General features: G+C 38.6%; 1 protein-coding gene across 1 annotated transcript; it reads left to right on the forward strand.

The window, feature by feature from the left end:
• Positions 1–1,485: 1,485 nt before the first annotated feature.
• Positions 1,486–13,621, forward strand: LOC147504472 (pentatricopeptide repeat-containing protein At1g08070, chloroplastic-like). The gene is made up of 3 exons (XM_086557344.1): positions 1,486–2,277; positions 3,612–5,005; positions 13,158–13,621. Exons 1-2 carry the CDS (start codon positions 1,621–1,623, stop codon positions 4,710–4,712), a joined length of 1,758 nt encoding a protein of 585 aa, XP_086413470.1. The 5' UTR covers positions 1,486–1,620; the 3' UTR covers positions 4,713–5,005; positions 13,158–13,621.
• The last annotated feature ends 8,868 nt before the right edge of the window (positions 13,622–22,489 follow it).

Here is a 22,489-nt window from a genome sequence, read left to right on the forward strand (position 1 = left end):
TATAGCGGATGGGACTAACACACTCTTCCGGCATGACCCATGGTGCTCTAGTCAACCGCTTTGGGAATCAACAATTCATGCGAGAAACTCATTTTAATATTATCAAAGGATGCAAAGGTGAGTGATATTCTCAGATCAAGGTAACCGGTCCTCTCTCGGTGACATCTATCTCCTCGACAAGCACCTTTGAAAAATCTCATCTTGGGTGCGAAGTGAATTGTTATCTAGACAAAGACGAGGTTATTTGGTCACCGAGTAAAGACCGAGAATTCTCTGTAAAATCAGTATCTAGCTCAGGAAAGAGAGACCAAAGGTAAAATGGTACAGGGTGGTATGGGGGAAGCTCTCTATCCCAAAATTCTCGTTTACTTTGTGGCAATTGCTCTCAAATTGTCTTCCCACTCAAGATCGCTTGATACAGAAGAAGATCTTGTAATTCTCTTAATGCAGTCTCTGCGGTATATCTTCGGAGCACTCAAAGCATTTATTCTTCGACTGTCACTACTCTAAACAGGTCTGGGCTTCTGTGAAAAACAACCTTGGACTAGGGGAGCTTGTCAAAGACTCCTCTTATGAATGGTATAGTATTTTCAAGTTATGTCGGCATAACACCACCTGTGTCGATATCTTTAAAGCTTTTATTGGAGCTACTGTCCACGAAATCTGGTGTGTGAAAGGAACGCATCTAAGAAGAAGAACATCTTGTTGACGACCCAACAGCTAACCTCAAGGATAATGGCCACAATGAAGCTGTACATTTAGAAAAACCTGTTAGAGGCCAAAGACTCTTACTCTCTTCGAGCTCTTGCTGATAGGTTGAGACTACAAATGAACTTCAAACCTCATGAAGTTCTTTGGTGTCGGTGGAAGTCAGCTGAACAGGGAGCTTACATGCTCAATACTGATGGTTCGGTCCAGCAAGATGGAAGTGGGTATGGAGGGACTATACGAGATGGCTTGGGGAATGTTGTTCGCGCTTATGTAGGTTGCTTGTCAAGGAATTCAGTCATACATCAGGAAATTCAAGCCATTGCAGTTGGGCTTAAGCAGGCCCAAGAGATGGGTATAGAAAATCTGGAAGTCAATTCGGACTCTCTCGGGAGCCATAAACATTTTGAACGGAGCGAGTGAGCCCCCATGGTATTGTTAATATGGTCACTTTATTAGAAGTCTTACTCGCACATTTGTTAAATGCTCTTTTAGTCATATCTTTCGAGAAGGAAATCGGGCAGCCGACTACCTTTCAAAAATGTATAGATTGCCAGAAGAAGGTATTGTTTTATTTTCAATTCCTCTAGATGAGAGGTGTAAGAAGATAGAATAGGCACTATGTATCTCCCTTTTTCTCCTAATACAGGTTGAGGTCAGCCATAAGTCCCATAACCTCCAGATTAAAAAAAAAAATAATAATAATAATAATAATAATAATCCAGTGGAATGAGTTTTTGGGAGAGGAGGGCATGGGACAAAACCAACTCTGTCCCATCCTCCTTCTCCATCTTCCTCTCCCAAAAAAAAAAAAAAAAATAATAATAATAATAATAATAATAATAATAATGGTTTGATAATTTGTGGCTTTGTCCAACAAAATAACATACGAAATGGTGAATCTACAACACCATGACTATTCCTCCATCTTCAAAACTCATCTTAAAAAACCCACTTCTCTCACTTCTCCAAAACAGCAAAACAGTCTCACACATCCTTCAAATCCATGCACAGTTAATCACTACACATCTCATTTCCGACACTTTTGCTGTAAGCAGATTAATAGTTGCAACAACTTCAACACAACAAATGAACTACGCTGAACTTGTTTTCATGCAAATACAAAAACCCCATGCATTCATTTATAACTCCATGATAAGGGGTTATGTCGAATCCTTGAAACCTCGAAATGCATTTGAATTTTTTAGCAGAATGAGAAGGGAAGCTGTTATTGGGGATAGTTTTACGTACCCTTTTGTTCTAAAGGCGTGTGGGTTGATGTTGGGAGTGAAAGAAGGGGGAGAGATACATGGGGAGGTTGTTAAGAATGGGTTTGAGTTGGATTTGTTTGTGATGAATGGTTTGATTAATATGTATTGTAAGTGTGGTGAGATGGTTTGTGCTATGAGATTATTTGATGGATTCAAGGAAAGGGATTTCGTTTCTTGGAATACTATGATTGCTGGATATATTGGGTATGGGAAGATGGATGAGGCTAAAAATCTGTTTGATGGAATGCCGGAAAGAGATTTGGTTTCTTGGACTATGATGATTGATGCTTATGGGAAGGTCTGACAATTTTATCTTTTAGCTTAACTTTATTATTTTTCCAGTAAGTGCAAACTCATTAAACACTTTCAAAACATTACAGAAACACAAGTATGTGTGAGTGAATACTGTTGCTGTGTTTAATTCTGTTAATTATCGTAGTTTCTGATAGACTGATAATTTGAAGTTCTTTACACATCTGCCCTCACAACCTTTGTAAAGGTTGTAGTTGTAGACACATCTGTGTACAATGTTTTACCATTTCGCCAAGCAATTACTAGCTGCTTCAACCCATGTCAATTTTACATGGTATCTCAGCATGTATGTAGACCTTCAACATCAGTTGTTAGTAACAACTTTAGGGGGTTTCTCCATTGAGATTTGCAATGCAGGCATCAATACATAGGATAGCATAAATAACTACTTTTTCAGGTCTAAGGAATGCCAAATGCCAGCTAAGCCTCTAGAAAACAAGGTTATTGTAGATTTTAAGAAGGCATAGATATCCATAAAGGTTTGATGTTTTAAACGGCTAGCTCGGTACTTTCCCTTTTTTATGGGCGTTCTTGTGTACCTGTAATTTTTCCAGGTGTTATTGAACTAATACAGAATATGATGCAAGTAGATGGTAGGTGTTATACTGAATTACCGATCCAAAAGAAAATGTTGGTATGAGTTTCCGCTACCAAAAATCTACTGAAAATCAGTGTAAACTATGCTGCAATGCCAGAACCACTGCAAAGTTTTACCTCTATTTGTATATTTTTGAGAAGGAATTTGAAGATAGACATACCTATCAACGACTTGAAACAAGCACAGGTAAACCTGTTCTAGCTCAAAATTACTTGGATAACTGTACGGGTTAACAAGACCAAGCGTCTGATTTGGGAGTTTAGATGAAGGGTGTTTTTATATGAAGCATGTCATTGATTCAATGTGAAAATTATCACTTTGTGGTAGACAACTTAACGACATATTTTTGTTTATAATTATTCATTTTTACAGTGATTGTTCTTGGGGTTGAAAGTTATACTTTAGTTGGTTAACATTTCTTGAAGATTCTTCACTACTCACTGCGATTTATCCATGAAAGTTTTCCCATGCAATCAAACACACCTCATTTCTAGTGTTAGTACATATGTGTGTTTCGTCATGTGAAGGCCAAGTCCATCTAGACAGTAGTCCTGACCAGTATCACTGAAATAATATATATTTTGAGACTTGAGTACATACTACGTTTGAGTGCTTCAACTTCAAAAATGCCCTCTCATCATGTCATACTTTTTAAGTATCTTGAGATGTTACTGCTAAACATAGTTGCTTGTAAGGTTTTTCACTGTTTATTTTCCTCACAGAAATTCGGTTATGTTGCTCGTGCCCGTGAACTGTTCAACAACATGCCAAAACGAGATTTGGTTTCTTGGAACAGTATGATTTCTGGATATACACATACGGGAGATATGGTTCTTGCTCGTGAATTATTTGAGGAGATGGCTGAGAAAAATGTGATCAGTTGGAGCATTATGATTGATGGATATGCCAGACATGGGCACCCAACGGAAGCTTTGAATCTTTTTCAAAAAATGCTTTTTCATGGTATTAGAGCTGATAAAGTGTCGGTCGTGGGTGCAATACAATCATGTGGGGAGTTAGGTGCACTTGATCAGGGGAGGTGGATTCACGTTTGTGTGGAGAAGAATGACATTATATGTGATGTTGTGGTTCAGACTGCTCTCCTGGACATGTACATGAAATGTGGTCGTGTTAATGACGCACACAGACTCTTCAATAGCATGTTGCAAAAAAATTTTGTTTCTTGGAATGTGATGATTGTTGGACTTGGAATGAATGGCCATGGCAATGAAGCTCTAAAGCTTTTTGCTCAAATGCGGGAACAGGGCATTTTAATGGATGACTTGACGTTGCTTGGCATTCTGAGTGCTTGTAACCATGCAGGATTAGTTAATGAAGGTTTGCAAATATTTGTGAAGATGGAAAACACTTATGGTATTGAACCAAAGGTCGAACATTACAGTTGCCTTGTTGATCTTCTTAGTCGTGCAGGGCGAATAAGAGAAGCGAAGACTGTCATAGAAACTTTCCCCGTGAAAGCTGATTCAACTTTGTGGGGTTCTCTTCTTGCAGCCTGTCGGACAACTAATAATTTGGTTATTGCAGAAGTTGCACTAGAGAGACTAGTGGAGCTCAAAGCAGATGACTGTGGGGTTTACGTTCTAATGTCAAATATCCATGCTGAAAAGGGAATGTGGGAAGAAGTTTTGAGTATTCGGAGACTTATGACTGATCGGGGAATGAAGAAGGGAACTGGGAGGAGTGTGATTGAGGTGGATGGTGCTGTTCACGAGTTCTTTAATGGTGATGGGACTCTTTTCTGTATGAAAGGATTGGATGTGGTTATTTGGAGCTTGTCCAAGATGTTGAATTTTTCAAGGTAGGTTTGAGTGCATCAAGGATTCTGGGTAAAGAGGACTCTAATTACTTGGAAAGTGTCCAGCATGGTGGTATCAGGTACTCAGGTAGTGAAAGTATGAGTTCACATTCATCAGGAAGCTTTTACAAGAAGGCATCCGAGACTGATCCTAAATTGATACTACCAAAATTTGTTGCATTTTCTATATGATGCATGTAAAGGATTCAATCAGAACATTGTTATAGACTTATAGCCATGCTGTACTGGAAGATTAGATACACACTGACAGGTTATCTGAGGGAAGATAGGAATGAAGAGGTATGTACTGTATCCCCCCTTTTCTTTTCTTATACTGTTTGCTTTCATGGTAAATTAGTAATGTTGGTTAAAATACAAGTTTTTTTTATCTGATTAAAATACAATTTTTTTTCATGCGTTCATTTTAGTTTCTGATCTATCAATAAGATTTCAGAGCTTGCATTCTGTAAAGTAATGAAGTGTTCTAAATCAGACTTACCTGTAACAAATAATTACCCAATTTGTTTACTCTGTGATTGTTTGGATGCCATTTCTACTCTGTGCTTGTCGCCAAAGATCGACATATCGCCCATGTAAAATTTGGGCCTGGAATGAGACCCATCTCTGTGATGGATTGATAATTTATTCGTATAGGTCACACAACTTCATAATTAGTATGTTCACTTGTAATCACCTGAGTTTTGATGAACTCATATAGTCTGTTCAGTTATACTTGTTATGCCAAGGCGATACAACTTCATAGAAACATATCTCCATATCATGTCACACACCTTTCCTTGATGTTAGCCCTGAGAATTCAGCAACTTAAAGTCTCTGAACAAGATTAAATTTTTTAATTTAGCTGAATTAGTTAGAGCATTTGCAATGCAAGTCATAACTTTCACCCCCTCTATCACCGCCACCTCCTCACTTTTCACCCCCTCTATCACCAACCCGGTGATAAACAAGGTGAAGCTGTGCAATGCAAAGGTGATAAAAACATCTCGGACGGGATGTTAGATTCCGTCTGGAGTTTTTTATCACGAGGCGGAATGTAACATCCCGTCGATATTTTATAACGAGGCGGGATGTAACATCCCGTCGATGGCTCAATACCAACAGACGAAACATGCTCCATTTTCACTTCATTTCCACCAAAATTCGATTTTGTAGCCTCCATTCACAACCTTTGAACACAAATTTCCATTCATAATGACTTCTCCATCCCCCAACCCATCCCCACCAACCTCACCACATCAAGAGCATTCCCGATGGTTTGGAAATGTCAAAATTTCCAAAAAAAAGGGCAAAAGGATCGTCGTCGAGAAACGCGTAATGTGGGCGAGGAGGACGAAATGAACTTGGGTTTAATTTTCCACATCGTTAATGAAATCGAGGACCACCCACCATTAAGCGTCAACATCGGTCCGACACGTAGCAAATCGAGTGGCGGAATCTCAAATAAGTTTTGATTTTTTTTAAGTTAATTATTATTATTTATGTTAGTTTATATCAAGTTTGTTGTTGTTTGAATTTGTCGTATTATTTTAGTTTGAATTTGTATTAGTTTATATTAGTTTATTTTAGTTTGAATTTGTCGTATTATTTTAGTTTGAATTTGTATTAGTTTATATTAGTTTATTTTAGTTTGAATTTGTCAGTATTATTTTAGTTTGAATTTGTATTAGTTTATATTAGTTTATTTTAGTTTGAATTTGTCTTATTTTAGTTTGAATTTGTATTAGTTTATATTAGTTTATTTTAGTTTGAATTTGTCGTAGTTTATATTAGTTTATTTTAGTTTGAATTTGTATTAGTTTATATTAGTTTATTTTAGTTTGAATTTGTCATTATTATTTTAGTTTGAATTTGTATTAGTTTATATTAGTTTATTTTAGTTTGAATTTTATCATTATTAGTGTTTGTTGAATGTAGGAAGTACACTTATGGAAAGTCGTTGTGCACTTTCAAATGTTAATGTCGTGGTGGCGTTGTATGAAATCAAAAACGGATCCTAATTTTGTCCATGATTCTTAGATATTATATCCGCCACACCATTTGGGAGTTTTTAATTGTAATTTGGGACAAAATGATCGGCGTTGTTGTTTGGGATAGTTGGCGGTGGTGGCCAACTACCCACACATTTCATTTCCCATGGGGTGAGCTTGGGATTACCCTCTTGATTTCCACAATGCTCACGGGTATCCCGATTGGTTATGGAGATGTCGTTCCTTTTGATGAAACTTTAGAGGTTTTACTACTACGATGATGAGTTTCTTTGAAGGTTTTGATTTGGTTGAAGATGATGAGCAAGACGAGTTTTTGAGATTATCGGAAAGCGGTTTAAGGGAGGAGCTATAAATATGAGTTGGTTTTGTGAGATATTTGAATAGACTCGAGGAGAAGCCCGAAAAAAGACTATCATATTGGTGAGAGTCGATCCACGATGTATGTGCGCCTTCCTCTTCTACTTTGTTGGTGCGGTATTATTTGGATATCTTTGATAGTTATTTACGTGCTCGGTTGGATGGCGGCCGCTCGGGCGTAGAGAGGATGTGGGATTATGGACCGGGGTCAATCCATCTTAGCATACCTTTACTGGGCTAGACCTCATGATTGAGACGAAAGCCGCTAAAAGCGCAATTTGTGCGGCTTTGTTTGGATTATACCGGTAAGTCTTATTTATTAAGTTATTGTTTCATTTCATTTATTTATCTAATTATTAATGTTGACATGTTTATATATATATTGATATTGTATTTTATCTATTGATGGCGGTATTGGTGGTAATGCGAGCATTTTAAATGTGATGATCCTGTTGAAAGAGGTTGGAAGAGGATGAGACTCATGACCTGATTCCACGTATTCAAGCATGGGGGCTTCATCGTGGCCCGAGGGTATGGGGACCTATCACATAATATTCATAACACTTCGTCGTGATTGAGCTTTTAGGAGCTAGTCGAATTGAGTGGCAACCCCGGGCGAGTCCTTCATCTTTCGGACCCTTATCGCGGATATTCCGGATGTTCCAGAGAACGATGAGTACCGTAGACTATCATATATGTGTCATAGAGCAAGGTTTCTTTCTCGGATGAATGATACTTATAGGGTCGATCATTGCGTGGTACCTTGGGGACGAGATGTTGGCGGCAAGTATCCGGAGAGATTGTTATACCTTACCCACCACCTATGGATATGACGACCTCCTCGATATTCTTCCCGCCGTTCTTTCACACCATAGAGCAAACCCAAATGAATGAGTGGCGGACGCGCATCGACTTTCGGTTTTACGGACTTATTGGGAAGAGGGTTGGTCGAGGTCTCTTTGCTAGGTGCGTTATACCGGGGCACCAATTTTGAAGGGGTTACTTACGGAGCATTGAGGCCCGACATTCATTTCCCGTGAGGATTAGGTTGCCCGCGATCACGCCCGGGGTGTTTCATGATATTCGGATGCATGCAAAACTCCCACGGATATTTGATGATGATGACCTTTGGCATTGGAGCATGATTACTTCGGGGCAAGATATGAGAATACCTATTCCACCATAGATGCCGCGATGGTAGCAGATTTTGTCGGTCTGATTCGAAGGTTAAGCGAGGTTAGTATGATTTGAATTTATTTATGATTTGTTATTATTAGTATTCACTATAACCCCTAACTTGCATTTGTTTTGTTAAACGGGATGAAGTAAGGTCGAGCTCTCCTTAACTACTCTCTCTCTTTATGCCATCGTGAGTCCTTCATGGAGTCCTCTCGTCGCGAGTTTTGAGTACTTACAAGAAGAACGTGTCGAACTTTGCGGCTTGGACGTGTGCAAGAGTTGGAGAATCTTTGGAAGTGGAGTACCTCAAGCTCAAGCTCAACCGAGAGGCGAAAAACGGCGTAGGGGGAGAAACTCTTCGACCGGCCCTCTCGTAGGGGAGGAGGTCTCGATGGATATTTTTTTTGTAGTTTGTAATAACCGCGTAAGCCATTACTTGTCTTATGGCGTTTGGGATTGTTGTTTGTAATGAATTTTTTGATTAGCGGGTTTTCTTTGATGAGTTTTGGATATGAATATGTCATTAAACAAAGGAGGTTATGTCCAATTTTTTAAGAAATTATAAGTTAGTTTTTTTACCGAAGTTTTACGTGTTAGACTTGGGTGTTGTTCATGATTGTTGTTTGTCTTCTTTATTATTTTCAAAGTATATTTAGCGGGTTTTATATGAATATGTCAATAAAACAAATGAGGTTATGGCCAAAAAAATTAAAACTTATAAGTTAAGTATGTTTCCAAAAATGGAACATTCGTTTAAGCTCGTTCACATTTGTTTCACTCATTTCCCGTCATTGTTGAAAACAAAAAATTTTTAGTTTGGAATATCACTCATTTTGCATCGTGGTTTGGTTACGGCGTGTTCGGCGGGGAATAGTGTGTATGGGGATACCGAGACGGAATGTAACATCCCGTCGGTTTTAACCGAGACGGAATGTAACATCCCGTCGGTTTTAAACCCTCCTCATCGCACATTTTACTATTCCAAACAATGCAATTATGGATGGGGATGGTGGCCCATTTGGAATTATTGAGGGTACATGGATAGACATTTGGATACAATGTGTTGTCACTTGGAGAGTGAACAAAAATCTAATAAAATGTGTTGTCAATTGGTAAGTGGACCAAAATCAAAGTATCACATGTGACCTTATCATATGTGACCTTACCTTTCATATTTCGTTTTACTCTTCTATCTTTTATATCAAACAAACAACATAGCCATCTTCTTCCCCACAAACCAAGCTAAAAATAGGAAAAATGTCTAGAGAACAAAAGAATTACATATAACCAAAGGTTATGGGGAGGATCTAGTAGTAATAGTTAGCTTACGGTTTCACCGGTCGCCTTACGATTTACTTCGAAGATGACTACATGGAAAGAGTAAAGAGATGAGCATAATGATATGATGAGGCGAAGGAGGAGGAGGAGGTTGCAGTTATTATCCATCATTTGGGGCATTAATGACTCAAGCGACCATTGAAATTGAAGATGTGGATCTGGACAAACGCGGTGGATCCGTGCGAGGCAGAGGTACACGTTTAGAGATGGTGGTGATTTCGAAACAAAAGATAATGAGGGATTACTTCACAACACCTTGTAGGTGGCCTCCTCATAAGTTTAGGCGAAGGTGCAAGGATGACAAAGAGAGCTTTTTATGTATATGTTGCATCTTTGTTGCATCATTCGACGATTACTTTAAAGACAAGGTGGATGGATTGGGTTACGGCAAGCAATTTACGGGTTACAAAGGGACTAGGCTGCGGTTGCACAATTAGCAACCGGTTGTTCTTCCCGATTCAACGGATGAGTATTTACAAATTGGAGATTCCACAAAGAAATGTATCTATGAAGGCGTTGGTGCAAGGCAATTATCACGCGGCGTTTGAGGAAGAGTACTTGAGGCGACCAAGTGAAATGGAACAATCGCTAGGATATTAGCTGAAAATGCAAAGCAAGGGGTTTTCCAGGGAATGCTTGGATCAATCGACCGTATGCACCGGGTGTGGAAGAATTGCCCAAGTGGATGGGTGGAACACATGTAGGGTACAAGAAGGAACCAACTTTGATACTTGAAGCCGTTCGCGGACAAACATTGTTGGATCCGGCATTGCTTCTTCGCCTACCAGGTTAAGCATAATGACATTAACGCGTGCTTCATCGTTCTCATGTTTTGAATCATTAGAGCAAGGTGAGGCTCCCTGGCCATTGCATTTAATGTGAATGGTAATGACTATGATATGGGATATTATCTTGCTGATGGTATTTACCCAAAATGGGGCACATTTGTTCAAGCCATTCGTTATCCAAGAAATAAGCATGAAAAGATCTTTACTCAACGTCAAGAAGCTGCAAGAAAGGATGTTGAAAGGGCGTTTGGAGTTTTGCGCACGATGGCATATTGTTAAGGCTTCTGCGCGTTGTCATAGTGTTGTTGTTCTTGGAGATATAATGAAGGCATGCATTATAATGCATAATATGATTGTTGAGAATGAACGTGAAAGTGGAGTTTGGAATTGGAAAGGTCAGAGGAAAGAAACAATACCTGCGCTTTTTTCGGAAGATGATGGTTTTCATTTTGTCTATCGGATGATTGAAGCAAGAAATAAGATCGAAATGAAGTTACACATACTAATCTTCAAAAGGACTTAGTTGAACATGTTTTTAATTGGTGGCATTGAAGAAAACAAAGAGATCCGGTACCAATTTATGATCCAAATTGGTCGGATCCGGATGAGGGAGAAGGAGGCTTAAAATTAAAATGGAAATGAAAATGTATTTCCTATGTATTTCCTAACGTGAACTATTAAGTTCCAACGTATTTCCTATGTATTTCCTATGTATTTCCTAACGTGAACTATTAAGTTCCAACGTATTTCCTATGTATTTCCTAATGTATTTCCTAATGTATTTCCTATGTAGTTCCAACGTATTTAATCAGTTGTATTTTAATGAACTATATTACAATGTATTTTAATTTGATTGGTAATTGTATTTCTATGAAAATAATTATATTGGATGAACATACATAGTGCATTAATTAAAAAACAGTTAGATAAAAATACATAGTTCATTAATTAAAAATACAATGAAATTAAAATACATAGTGCATTAATTAAAAAAGCGATTGAAATTAAAATACATAGTGCATTAATTAAAATACATAGTGCTTTAATTAAAATAAAATACTAGATAATTAAAATACATAAGCTTAGTTAGAGCTAGAACCACCTCTAGCCCTTCCCCATTCAAAGACGTATTTCAGCTTGTTGTTGCTTTCGATTATAAAAGCGGTATCGGGATGGAGGACACTTGTATCGATTCGCTAAAATCTTAGCTTCATATTGCATCTTTTGAAGCCGATTTTTTTTCCAATTGAACCTGATTTTTTTTGCTTGAATCCGATTTTTTTTTTCTTCTCTTGCCATCACGGTTCTTTGACCATATGCAAGTTCCCTTTCCCTAAGTTCTAAGCATTTTTGTGTTTCATTTGCATCCTGTGCAAATGTATCCTCTAAAACGTGTAAAGTAACCCTCCAACATACCAAATGATTTTTCTTGGTTCCTTTTGGACTTGACTTTCTTGATCCAAGAGGGCGCTCCATTTCTTTTGGGCGCTCTATTTCTTGAGAACCCTCCAATTCAACTCCACCAACACTTGGTGAATTAGAAGTTGAATCTTCACCATCATTTTGCGACCTTTTCCTTTTGTGGGGCGGCTTGACCTTGCCTCAAAAATGTTACTCCACTTTGGATTATCCTTGAGTATAACGTAACAATGATCAAGTGAAAAAGCCGATTTTTCTTGTAGTTGGTATGCGTCATCCTTGCCTCGGACAACTAAAAAAAAATGGTGGTAATTAGACTAAAATAATCACTAGGACTAAGATAATTAAACTGCAATAATAATTAGACTAAGATAATAATTAGACTAAGACTAAAATGGAAATAATAAATACACTAAGATAATTAGGCGAAGACGGAAATAATTAGACTAAGACTAAGATAATCAATAAATTCCAAATTGACAACGTTGTAATTACCGGCTTTGTATTGTTGTACCACTTGCATGTCGAGCCTCCACGCATTCACAATTGCAACAAATTTGTTCATCATTTTTTGAAATATATTTCCACCTTCCGCTAATTGAATCGGGAGACCTATCCGACCCACGCTTGATTGAACTTCGTTTGTTACACGATTCCAAAATCCTTTTGCATTTTGGAAAGCACCAACAATAGAGTCTTCACTAATTTTTATCCAAGCAAGACATAGAGCTTGATCATCGGACATGCTAAAGTGAGCTCTCGCTTTTGCTTGAGTGCTACCACTTGCTTGAGATGCTTGAGTTGATGCCATTTGATATTTGGTTTTTTTTTAAGAACTGATTTTAAAGAAGAAGAAATATGATATATGATTGTTGGAAGTGTGAGTTGAAATGAAACAAATGTTGTATATATACCAAAGTTTTTATTTTGACCGTTTTTGACCGTTCGACTTTTTGACCGTTGGTAGCCGTTAGGACTCGGACGGGATGTTGGATTCCGTCCGTGAGTTTTGTAATCCGGACGAATCCAACATCCCGTCGAAGTTAACAAGTCGTGATAAACTTCGGTGGTTGGTTTCACCTCGTTTTGAACCGGGGAAAATTATCACCTTCATTATCACCCTGCATTGCACAGCAGTTTTGGACCCAAGTAGGTGATAATTATCACTACCCCCTCTCTATCACCTGCATTGCAAATGCTCTTACTAGTTTGGATATTGCTCCTCGTTCCCTATGTTACTGTTACTCACCAGCCAATTGGTACTGCTACTCACTAGCCAATTATTTGTTACAATGTACTACTATCTATTTTATCTTTCTTTGTTTTTTGTTTAATATTGTAACAAAATAATTAATATTGCAGAAATCCAGTGAAGAACTCAAGGGATTTCTCCATAGGGCCAAAGTGTCTTTTGAACACCTCGCCATCATCTTTGGCAACACTTACGCATTGGAAAACTACACAATTGGAGGCATAGATTTTTCTAATCTTAGCCCGAGGATTGTGTTCTGGACTCACCTTCTGTAAATGAAGAAATTGATCTCGATGATCTAGGAAGAGGTGAATTGAGAAATGTTGTTGAAAAAAGAAAAGCTTCTACGACAGAGAAAGAAGTTTGGTAAGGGTCTAAGGGAGAGTAGTTGATTAAGTTAAGGACATTGTTCAAGATATGACTGGTGCAGTAACTGATCTAGAGATCTCACTGATCTAAAGCAAGTTGTTGATCCCGCATCGTGTGCGGAATCTGTTTGCGAACAAGATATAAATATCACATATTTTACTTAAGGCATACACAATCATCATGAGGAACCCAATTGGGAAAGAAATCTTCTTTGGCGGTGATTCGAAACTTAGAGCATCTCTAGGTGGTGTTAGTATCACCTGCATGTTTGAGGCCGAAATTTGAAAAAAGTATCTTCAAATTTTGACGAACTTTAGGTGGAGGCAAATATCAGTCGCAAATTTAGAGTAGGGTCTACTATGCGATATTGATACTGTCACGCGTCATTACCACTGTCGCCCCAAGTTGAAAAAAGTTTAAAAAAATAAATAAATAAATAAAAACCCACGCGACATTTCCACTGTTGTGCCAAATTGAAAAAGTAAAAATAAGAACTCACATGATATTGGCATTGGCACACAACATTACCACTGTCGCATCGCATCCGCATTCGAAATCACAAATTTGCATCCACCGATGTGGTTAGACAGGTGATAACTTTGGATTTGTCTCCACCTAGGAGTGTAAAAAAAAACCGTTGACCCATCATCCGGTAGGGTACCCGGTCTTCACCCGCCATCCAAACCCGCACCGACCCGAAAGCAGACCTGCCCCGCCCCACCACCGTTTTTACGCAGTCGGGCTATGGGTGTAGGTTCTATGCTAAAATCCGATCCGTCAAGCCGCCCGACCCGCATCGTGTCAAAAGCCGTTGACCCAACCCCGTTGACCCTCACAATTTCAAGACTCTAATTCTAATATTTTTGTATTTTGTTTATATTTTGTTTTAACTTTTCTAGGAATTTGGGAGATATGAACACAAACTTATGAGTTCAACATCAATTTCAAATATTCAAGTTTGAACATTTGGTAAATATTAAAAGTTCAAATTCAACTTTTGAATTTTGGAGAAGATGAATCATTCATTGTATTAATTTCAAATTCTTTTAATTTATATTTTATTGTTTTGTACCATAGATCTTCGCTCTCATCTTTATTTTATCATGCTATGGAAAATAATCAATTTACAAATGGTAAATCACGAGAAAGAAGTTTCAAATTTGCAGATATGATTTTGGGTTTAAGTTCAAGTTTTTTTATATTTGTTTATTTTTTATTGATTGATTCCATTTTTTTTCTCTATGTTGTGAATTGGAAATATATTACTTGCAGAATTAGAAAGTTTTTTTGGGGAAATTGGGTTAAAATGATAATTTCCACCCGACCCGGATGACTCGCCCAAAACCCGCCCCATAAACTGAACCAACAGGTCGGGTGATGGTACTAAGGCATGACACTTCAACCCGCCCCGCCCTGCCCCGTCGGGGACCACTGGATTTGTATCTCCTAGACCCGCCCCGCCCCATCACTATTTGACCCGCGGTTGACCCAGCCCGCCCCGTATTACACCCCTATCTCCACCTAGAGATGGTTTTTCATGAAATTCGGAATTGTGGAGGCAAATTTGGAGGTGATACTACTAATGAAGTATACGATGAGATGCAAAGCATGGAATCGTTGTTAATAATGGAATGGTGGAATATATAAAAAAATTGACAATATCAATTAATATATTGTCAAATAATATGCAATATATGGTGTATGTAACGCATGTTTTAGAATATTCTAGACCAATGAAAGATTAGGATTTACTAGATTTTATTTCTATTTGAGTCTTATATAATTCTCTATATATACCCTTCAAGAGGGTCTAATGTAAACAACCTTGATTCAATAAAATTCATCCTATTCTTATTTTCCTTATGGTATCAAGAGCCAAAATTTTCTAACGAGCAAGGTTCAATCTTGGGGTAAAAGGTTTTTGCCGGCGGGTGGCCATCGCTATCCGTCGGACTACTTTTCCACCACTTTCGCAATTACTGTTATAATAAATATTTCCACCACCACATGTCCACTACCATCCATTATTGTTTTCTATTGCTTTAACCCCTCACGACTATTCTTACATTTTAAAATTTAAACTCCTTCAGTTTCTCATATTCCATAAAAACAAATCATTTGTGGTTGTGAGATTGATAATATCCCAGCCATACTCGAGGCCAATGGCTAAGTCCAAGATGGAGTCACATTGTGACCAACTAAGACCCAATGAGACTTTAGGCAATGATTGAGTCGACAGAGAGTTTAGGTTGAGCCCATTTTGTGTCTAATGATGAACATACAATATGTTTCTATGGAAGGTTTTCATTAATAGTGGAGTTAAGTTTTTTGTCAAGCTCACATTGATTTTCAATCACCATGAGTTTGAGGGGGAATAATGAAGTATACAATGAGATGCGAAACATGGAATCGTTGTTAATAATGGAATGGTGGAGAATATAAAAGATTTGACAGTATCAATTAATATATTGTCAAATAATATGTAATATATGGTGTATGTAAAATATGTTCTAGAATATTCTAGAATAAGATAGATTAGGATTTACTAGATTTTATTTCTATTTGAGTCTTTTTGAGTCTTATGTAATTCTTTATATATACCCTTCAAGAGAGTCTAATGTAAACAACTTTGATTCAATAAAATTCATCATATTCTTATTTTCCTTAACTACCACCTAGAGATGCTCTTAGAGTGGAAATGTTAGAAGACCTTCATAAACAAATTGGAGATATGTTCAATCCTAGAATTTTATTTTTCACCTGGTAGTTTAGAATGAGGTTTATTGGATATAAAAACAGAATAGAATTAGGGCTCTTTGTTACAGTTTGGCTCAAGCCAGGATTTTTAAGAATGTATGCATGTATTATTGGTTTATTACATTCAATTTCTAATTATATTATGCAAAAAATTATTCCTTTTGTCATGAAAGGTCATTATTTTGTTTTCAAGTAAATTTGCGATTCATTTCCGGGGTCATGTACAATGGATTCATATATGGGACTATGTTGAAGAAAAACATAGTTGAGTTAATGAAGCATAATTGTTGTATCTTGGAATCTGATAGTTGGACTTGGAATGAAACACTAAAATATTTCTGCTGAAATGTCCGAAGAAGGCATCTTAGCGGATGAGTTGATGTTGCTTGGTGTTTTGAGTGCGTGTAACCATGTAGGCTTAGTTGATGAAGGTTTGCAAGCCAATAAAAAAAAAATGAAGGTTTGCAAAAATGTATTAGGATGAAAAACACTTAAAGGCGTTGAACAAAGGTCGAACATTACAGTTCCTTGTAGATCTTCTTAGTCATGCAGGCTAGGGTAAACTTTGCCTGATAAAGCCGATTTAGCTTTGTGGGGTTCTCTTCTTGCAGCCTGTCGAATAAATAATAGCAATTGCAGAAGTTGCACTAGAGAAATTAGTGGAGCTCAAAATAGATGATCATGAGTGTAGGAGAATTCATGACTATCCTTCTCTGTGTCATGTGATGAAGAACTTTGGGATTAATGAGGGAAATAAAATGAGATGATTGAATGAGTTCTTAGGATTAATAAGGGAAATAAAATGAGATGATTGAATGAGTTCTTAGGATTAATAAGGGAAATAAAATGAGATGATTGAATGATCAGGGTTAAACCGCTTTGCGGCTGCCTACGTATCTTCTTATATGTTTAGAAGAATCAAATCCTATTGCACGTAGTTCCTAAGAGTGAATTCCTATTGTTTATATAGAAAGAATTTTAGGAGTCCTAGGATTAGGGCTAACCTCACTACTTGTGAATTTCCTCCTCTCTTTAGACTCTGCTTTTCTATTAGGAATCATCTCTCCTTGAAAGTCTAAATCTGGCCCATATCTTACCAGAGGTAGATTTCCTTTTAGATCATAATAACCCGTCATGTATGGGAAAATTAGGCCCAAAAGATAAATCTTAGAGATATGTCATCTTGATTCCTTCTTTATCATCAAAGACCGTCCTCCTCAGTTTCCTTCTGTTTAGAAACTGTCTATATCAGTTCCTAACGACTTGGAAAACTGTTATCTCTAGAGGCGGTCTGTCACGTGACTAACACATGTTTATGAAACACTCGTGATAAACACGAGATTACTTATTCCCAGAACTAATCCGATGGTTCTCGTCTCATTCTGGGTATTTATAGTTCTAGGTCATTGCCCGTCCATGTGTCATTTAGTTATTGATGGAAAATCCCCATTACAGATGCCCCCTCTCGTGCCATCTAGCACGTGGGCGTTCGAAGCGATACTGCTTTTAGCGCAAGAATCTTTTCCATAAACAGTTGTCGCAACTGCTTATGGGCTCACTTAACTAAGGCTCTGAAAAGACGGCTTGAGTAGATACGTCGTTTCTCGAAAAAAAGGTAATGATGGCAGTTCCATCCCAAAAAGACGCAACGCTTGGGACAATCTCAACCGTTCATCATGTCCGTATATAAACAGTAAACATGCATCTTGAACATAAGTTGAAACTGCTCAACTTTTTTTTTTCTTTTTGTGCAAAACTAGATGACAGTAAAAGGCACGCTAACTTGCCATGCTAAAAATATTTAGATTGAGAAAAATCTTCTCTAGAAATGACTTGTTTTAAATTGGTAATTATATGGTATATTAGACCTGTCTTGACATAGCAAAATGTGGCGGCTTTAAGTTTCTAAAGCCATGAACCAAAGGAACAAAAGTATAAACAAATATATCCAGAGGGAGAATGAAAGACTTATCTGGTACTTCAACTCGTGGCTTTTCCATCCATGCTTCATGTTCTTGGAAATTGAATGTTCTCGATTGTTTATTGAAGAAATTGAAATTTGAGTAAATAAAATTTCCAAGGATTTCTCCCCACAGACGGCGCCAATTAATGTAAAGGTTCTAAATGGGCAAACCTTACGTGTGTAGGAAATTTGGGTAGAATGATGTTGTGATTGAGTTCGAAGGATTGAATTGCCTACGTATCCAGTTCGCTGACGAACTGGAATCAAGTTGAACGTAGTTCATTGTTTGGATTCTATGATCGAATAATCGATAGCGAACGGAGAAGATGGAGAGTGGAGAAGAAGCATAGAATTCTCCCCTTAGCTTGTTTAGAGAGTGGAGAGGAAATATATAGAATTCTCTTCCCCTTTTGGTGCTCCATTGGTTAATGACATTTAGTATTGCATTTATAGCTATTATTATTGCTCTATGCATGTATTCATGTTCATTTTGTAATCATTTGGTAACTCATGACTCTTAAGATGATCAATTGTAATGATCCAATAAGTTAGTTTCAAGATATGATCAATGGAAATGACACATGTCGCAAATATATTGATAACAATATATATCCCTCACACAGCCCCCTCTCGTTAGGTCGTGTTTTCTTAAGAACGATCTGACGAGAGAAATAATTTAACACGTGTCCAAGTGGAACAGTGAGCATGTTGGAGCTCGTGTGAACGCTCTGCTATAGTGAGCATAGGTCTAGGACCCTTAGTGCATAAGTAAGCGTTCTGCTCGAGTGAGCGTAGGTCCAGGGACCATTTAGCGCTTATGTAAGCGTTCTGCTCCAGTGAGTGTAAGTCAAGGACCATTTAGCGCTTATGTAAGCGTTCTGCTCTAGTGAGCGTAGGTCTAGGACCCTTAGTGCTTAAGTAAGCGTTTTGCTCGAGTAAGCATAGGTCAAGGGACCATTTAGCGCTTATGGAAGCATTCTTCTCCAGTGAGCGTAGATCTAGGACCCTTAGTGCTTAAGTAAGCGTTCTGCTCGAGTGAGTGTAGGTCCAGGGACCATTTAGCACTTATGTAAGCGTTATGCTTCCATGAGCGTAGGTCAAGGGACCATTCAACGCTTATGTAAGCGTTCTGCTCCAATGGGTGTAGGTCCAGGGACCATTTAGCGCTTATGTAAGCATTCTGCTCTAGTGAGCGTAGGTCAAGGGACCTTTTAGCGCTTATGTAAGCGTTCTGCTCGAGTGAGCGTAGGTCAGGGGACATTTTAGTGTTTATGTGAGCGTTATGCTCGAGTGAGTGTAGGTCATGGGACCATTGGTGCTTAAGTAAGCGTTCTGCACTGAGTTGATCCTAGAAGTATAGGTCCTCAACTAGTGAGAAGGTTTGTATCTCTAAGGAGCTGTGGAGCTCGTGTGAGCGTAGGTCTAGGGACCATCGAAGCTATATCGAGCCTCCACTTTACAATCTGAGCGACTTGCCACGGATTGAGAATTTGATAGATCTCCAGCATACTGGTCAGCAGTGAAAGACACACTTTTTAAAATGCAATTGTGTGGATCTGTATCCATTTGTGGGCTAGCCATAACTTGATGACCTGTTGTAGATTGACCTACTTACTAAAAGGAATTAGTAGAAAACATTTTTAGTATTTGAGGCATTATGCTCAAATAACAGTTGTATTGAGTATCCACAGAAGCATGGTTGTCGTCACAACTGTTTTAGCTCCAGCTAAAGGATTGATTTCGTTGCTCAGGTGATGTAATGGTATAGCCCATGGTTTGTAATTTCAGTAACCTGTATACAAACTTGATGGCAATAGTTTTCAATCCATCAATTTTGAACGCAATAAATTACATATGAGGTCGATCACTTTGAATCGCGGAAAGCGACTTCGCAATGATAGAGAGCTAAACGACTTGCATCAATATATCGAATTATATGTACCATCAGCAGTATGGGTATAATACTGGTTGAGCCAGAGTTCGTCCAAATACCAAAATTAAAGCAGATAATAAAGGCAAACTGCCTAGGTTGAAAATGATGCCATATAAAGCTAACCGTACCCAAAGCTAAGCTAATATTCTGGTCAAGTGTGTCCAGGTCGACAACTTTACAATGACCAAGGATGATTAACTGTTATGTTAGTACAAGGCAGGAAGATTAATGATTAAACAGAATATATGGCATATGCTCGTATAATGTTAGCATCATATAAGAGCATATAACTGGAGGAGAAAAGAGTTTTTGCTAATAAGCAATGTACTCCATTCCAATATCATATCAGTATTCGTAGGGTAAGAAACCTGCCAAGGAGCGAGCTGAACCAAAAGAACCAGTAGCTATATCCTAGGTCTTGTCAGGTATCAACCCCAGGCCCGGCCCTGAGCAGGTGCCATGTGGGCGACCGCACAGGGCCCGAATATGTAAGGCCCTAAAAATATATGTTTAGGTGAAAATGCTTATTTGGCAAATTAAAATTCCAAACCAACCAAAAGCTCAAAAAATCGGAAATTTCACAATAAACAACCGAAATGTCCTCTCATATTCTCTTTCCTCATTAATTATTTTCGTAAAAAAAATAAAATAAGAGATATAATAAATGAGGAGATCTTCTCAACGGCCAGATATCTCTCTCTCCCTAATTAATAACATTTTTTTTTTGGAAAATCACTCCAATTACTTGTTGCTTAAGTCTCCCCTCAATTACTCAAAGCCTCAGTTTGGAGAATGCTTGTTTGAGATGACCCAAGTGATCTCCAACTTTCTTGCTTTTTACCACCATGTCGTCTATGTAGACCTCCATAGTATCTCCTAACATGTCTTGGAACATATCGGTGACCAATCATTGGTAGGTCGCTCCAGCGTTCTTTAGGCCGAACGGGAGGACATTGTAACAGTAGATGCCTTGTTCTATTATGAATGAGGTTTTTTTGTCTTCTTCTACCAATGGGATCTGGTTGTAGCCACTGTAGGCGTCCATGAATGACAAGAGTTCGTGGCCAGCGGTTTGGTCTACAAGTTGGTTAATTCTTGGTAAGGGGAAGCCATCCTTAGGTGTTTCTTGGTTGACATTGGTGAAGTTGACACATAGACGAACTGTGCCATTTTTTTTTGGGATTGCTACAATGTTAGCAATCCACTCGGGGTATTCCACTTTTCTAATGAAGCCTACTTTTTTGAGATTGTCGATATCGTCGTTTATTGCTTTTTTGAACCTAAGATATAGTTTCCTAGGTCATTGGCGAACTGGTTTAGCATCTGGGTTAACATTTAACTTATGACATGCAATATTGGGGTCGATTCCAGGCACATCTATGTAGGACCAAACAAAAACATATTTATTTAATGATAAAAAAGTTACAAGTTGTGCCTTGAGAGTAGGATCAAGGTTAGCTCCTACATAAATGAACTTGGGGTCATCCTTAGTTCCTAGGTTAACCTTTTCCTTCAGCTCGGTCTGAGCAGTTGCCTCGGTGGGCTGAGTGACCTCTGGGGTCTTAGTCTCTGGCGGTGTCTCATTGACTAGAAGGGGTGGGGTGACCTCTGGGGCTTAGCTTCTGGAGGGGCATTTTGGACTGAGCCCCCAGTGTTTTCCTTTGTTAGTTCGCTGCAGGGGGTCTTGGTCAAGGTTTTGACCACAGAGGTGAAGTAGTCTGCCAGCTAGGTTTTGGCGATCTCTCCCTTGTTTTTGAGTGAAGCCCCAGTGGGCCGGGCTTGCTGACTGAGAAGATCTGATTACAGTTGTGAGCATCGAGCTGGTTGCTTCGGAGCTCTATCATACCTCTGGGGCCGGGGTAACGCAACACTTGATGAAGTGTTGATGGAACTACTTGCATCTTGTGGATCCAACGACATCCTAGTATAGCAGTATATGACGAGTTGACATCCAGAACGCTAAAGCGCGTGTTGATACTGACCTTGTCTTCATGTGACCCTACTGAGACAGGTAGAATGATGTCACCTAATAGGTCAGCTCGTGATTTGTTGAAGCCATAGAGGGGGGCTATTGGATCAACCATGACTGACTTAGACATGTTCATCTCCTTCAGGGTTCAATAGAATAGGATGTCACACGAACTGCCTGGATCGATCAGGATGCGTTTGACAATCCATTCGCTGATTTTGACGTGGACTACCAAGGCATCATTATGTGGGAGGCATACCTTATTGAGGTCGGCTTCAGTGAAGGTGATGTCTCTTGAGCTGCGGCCATTCGTGCGTGGGATGGAGGCCGCTTGTGATGAGAATTGGTAGACTTCCTGGAGGGCGCCTACTCGTCTCCTTTTCTCCCTGGAAGACGTGACAGAGTCGTCCTGGAAGGTGATCATGTTGATGGTTCTGTTGTTGTCTCTGTC

This window comes from Coptis chinensis, chromosome 4, assembly GCF_015680905.1.
Source record: "Coptis chinensis isolate HL-2020 chromosome 4, ASM1568090v1, whole genome shotgun sequence".
Taxonomy (NCBI): domain Eukaryota; kingdom Viridiplantae; phylum Streptophyta; class Magnoliopsida; order Ranunculales; family Ranunculaceae; genus Coptis; species Coptis chinensis.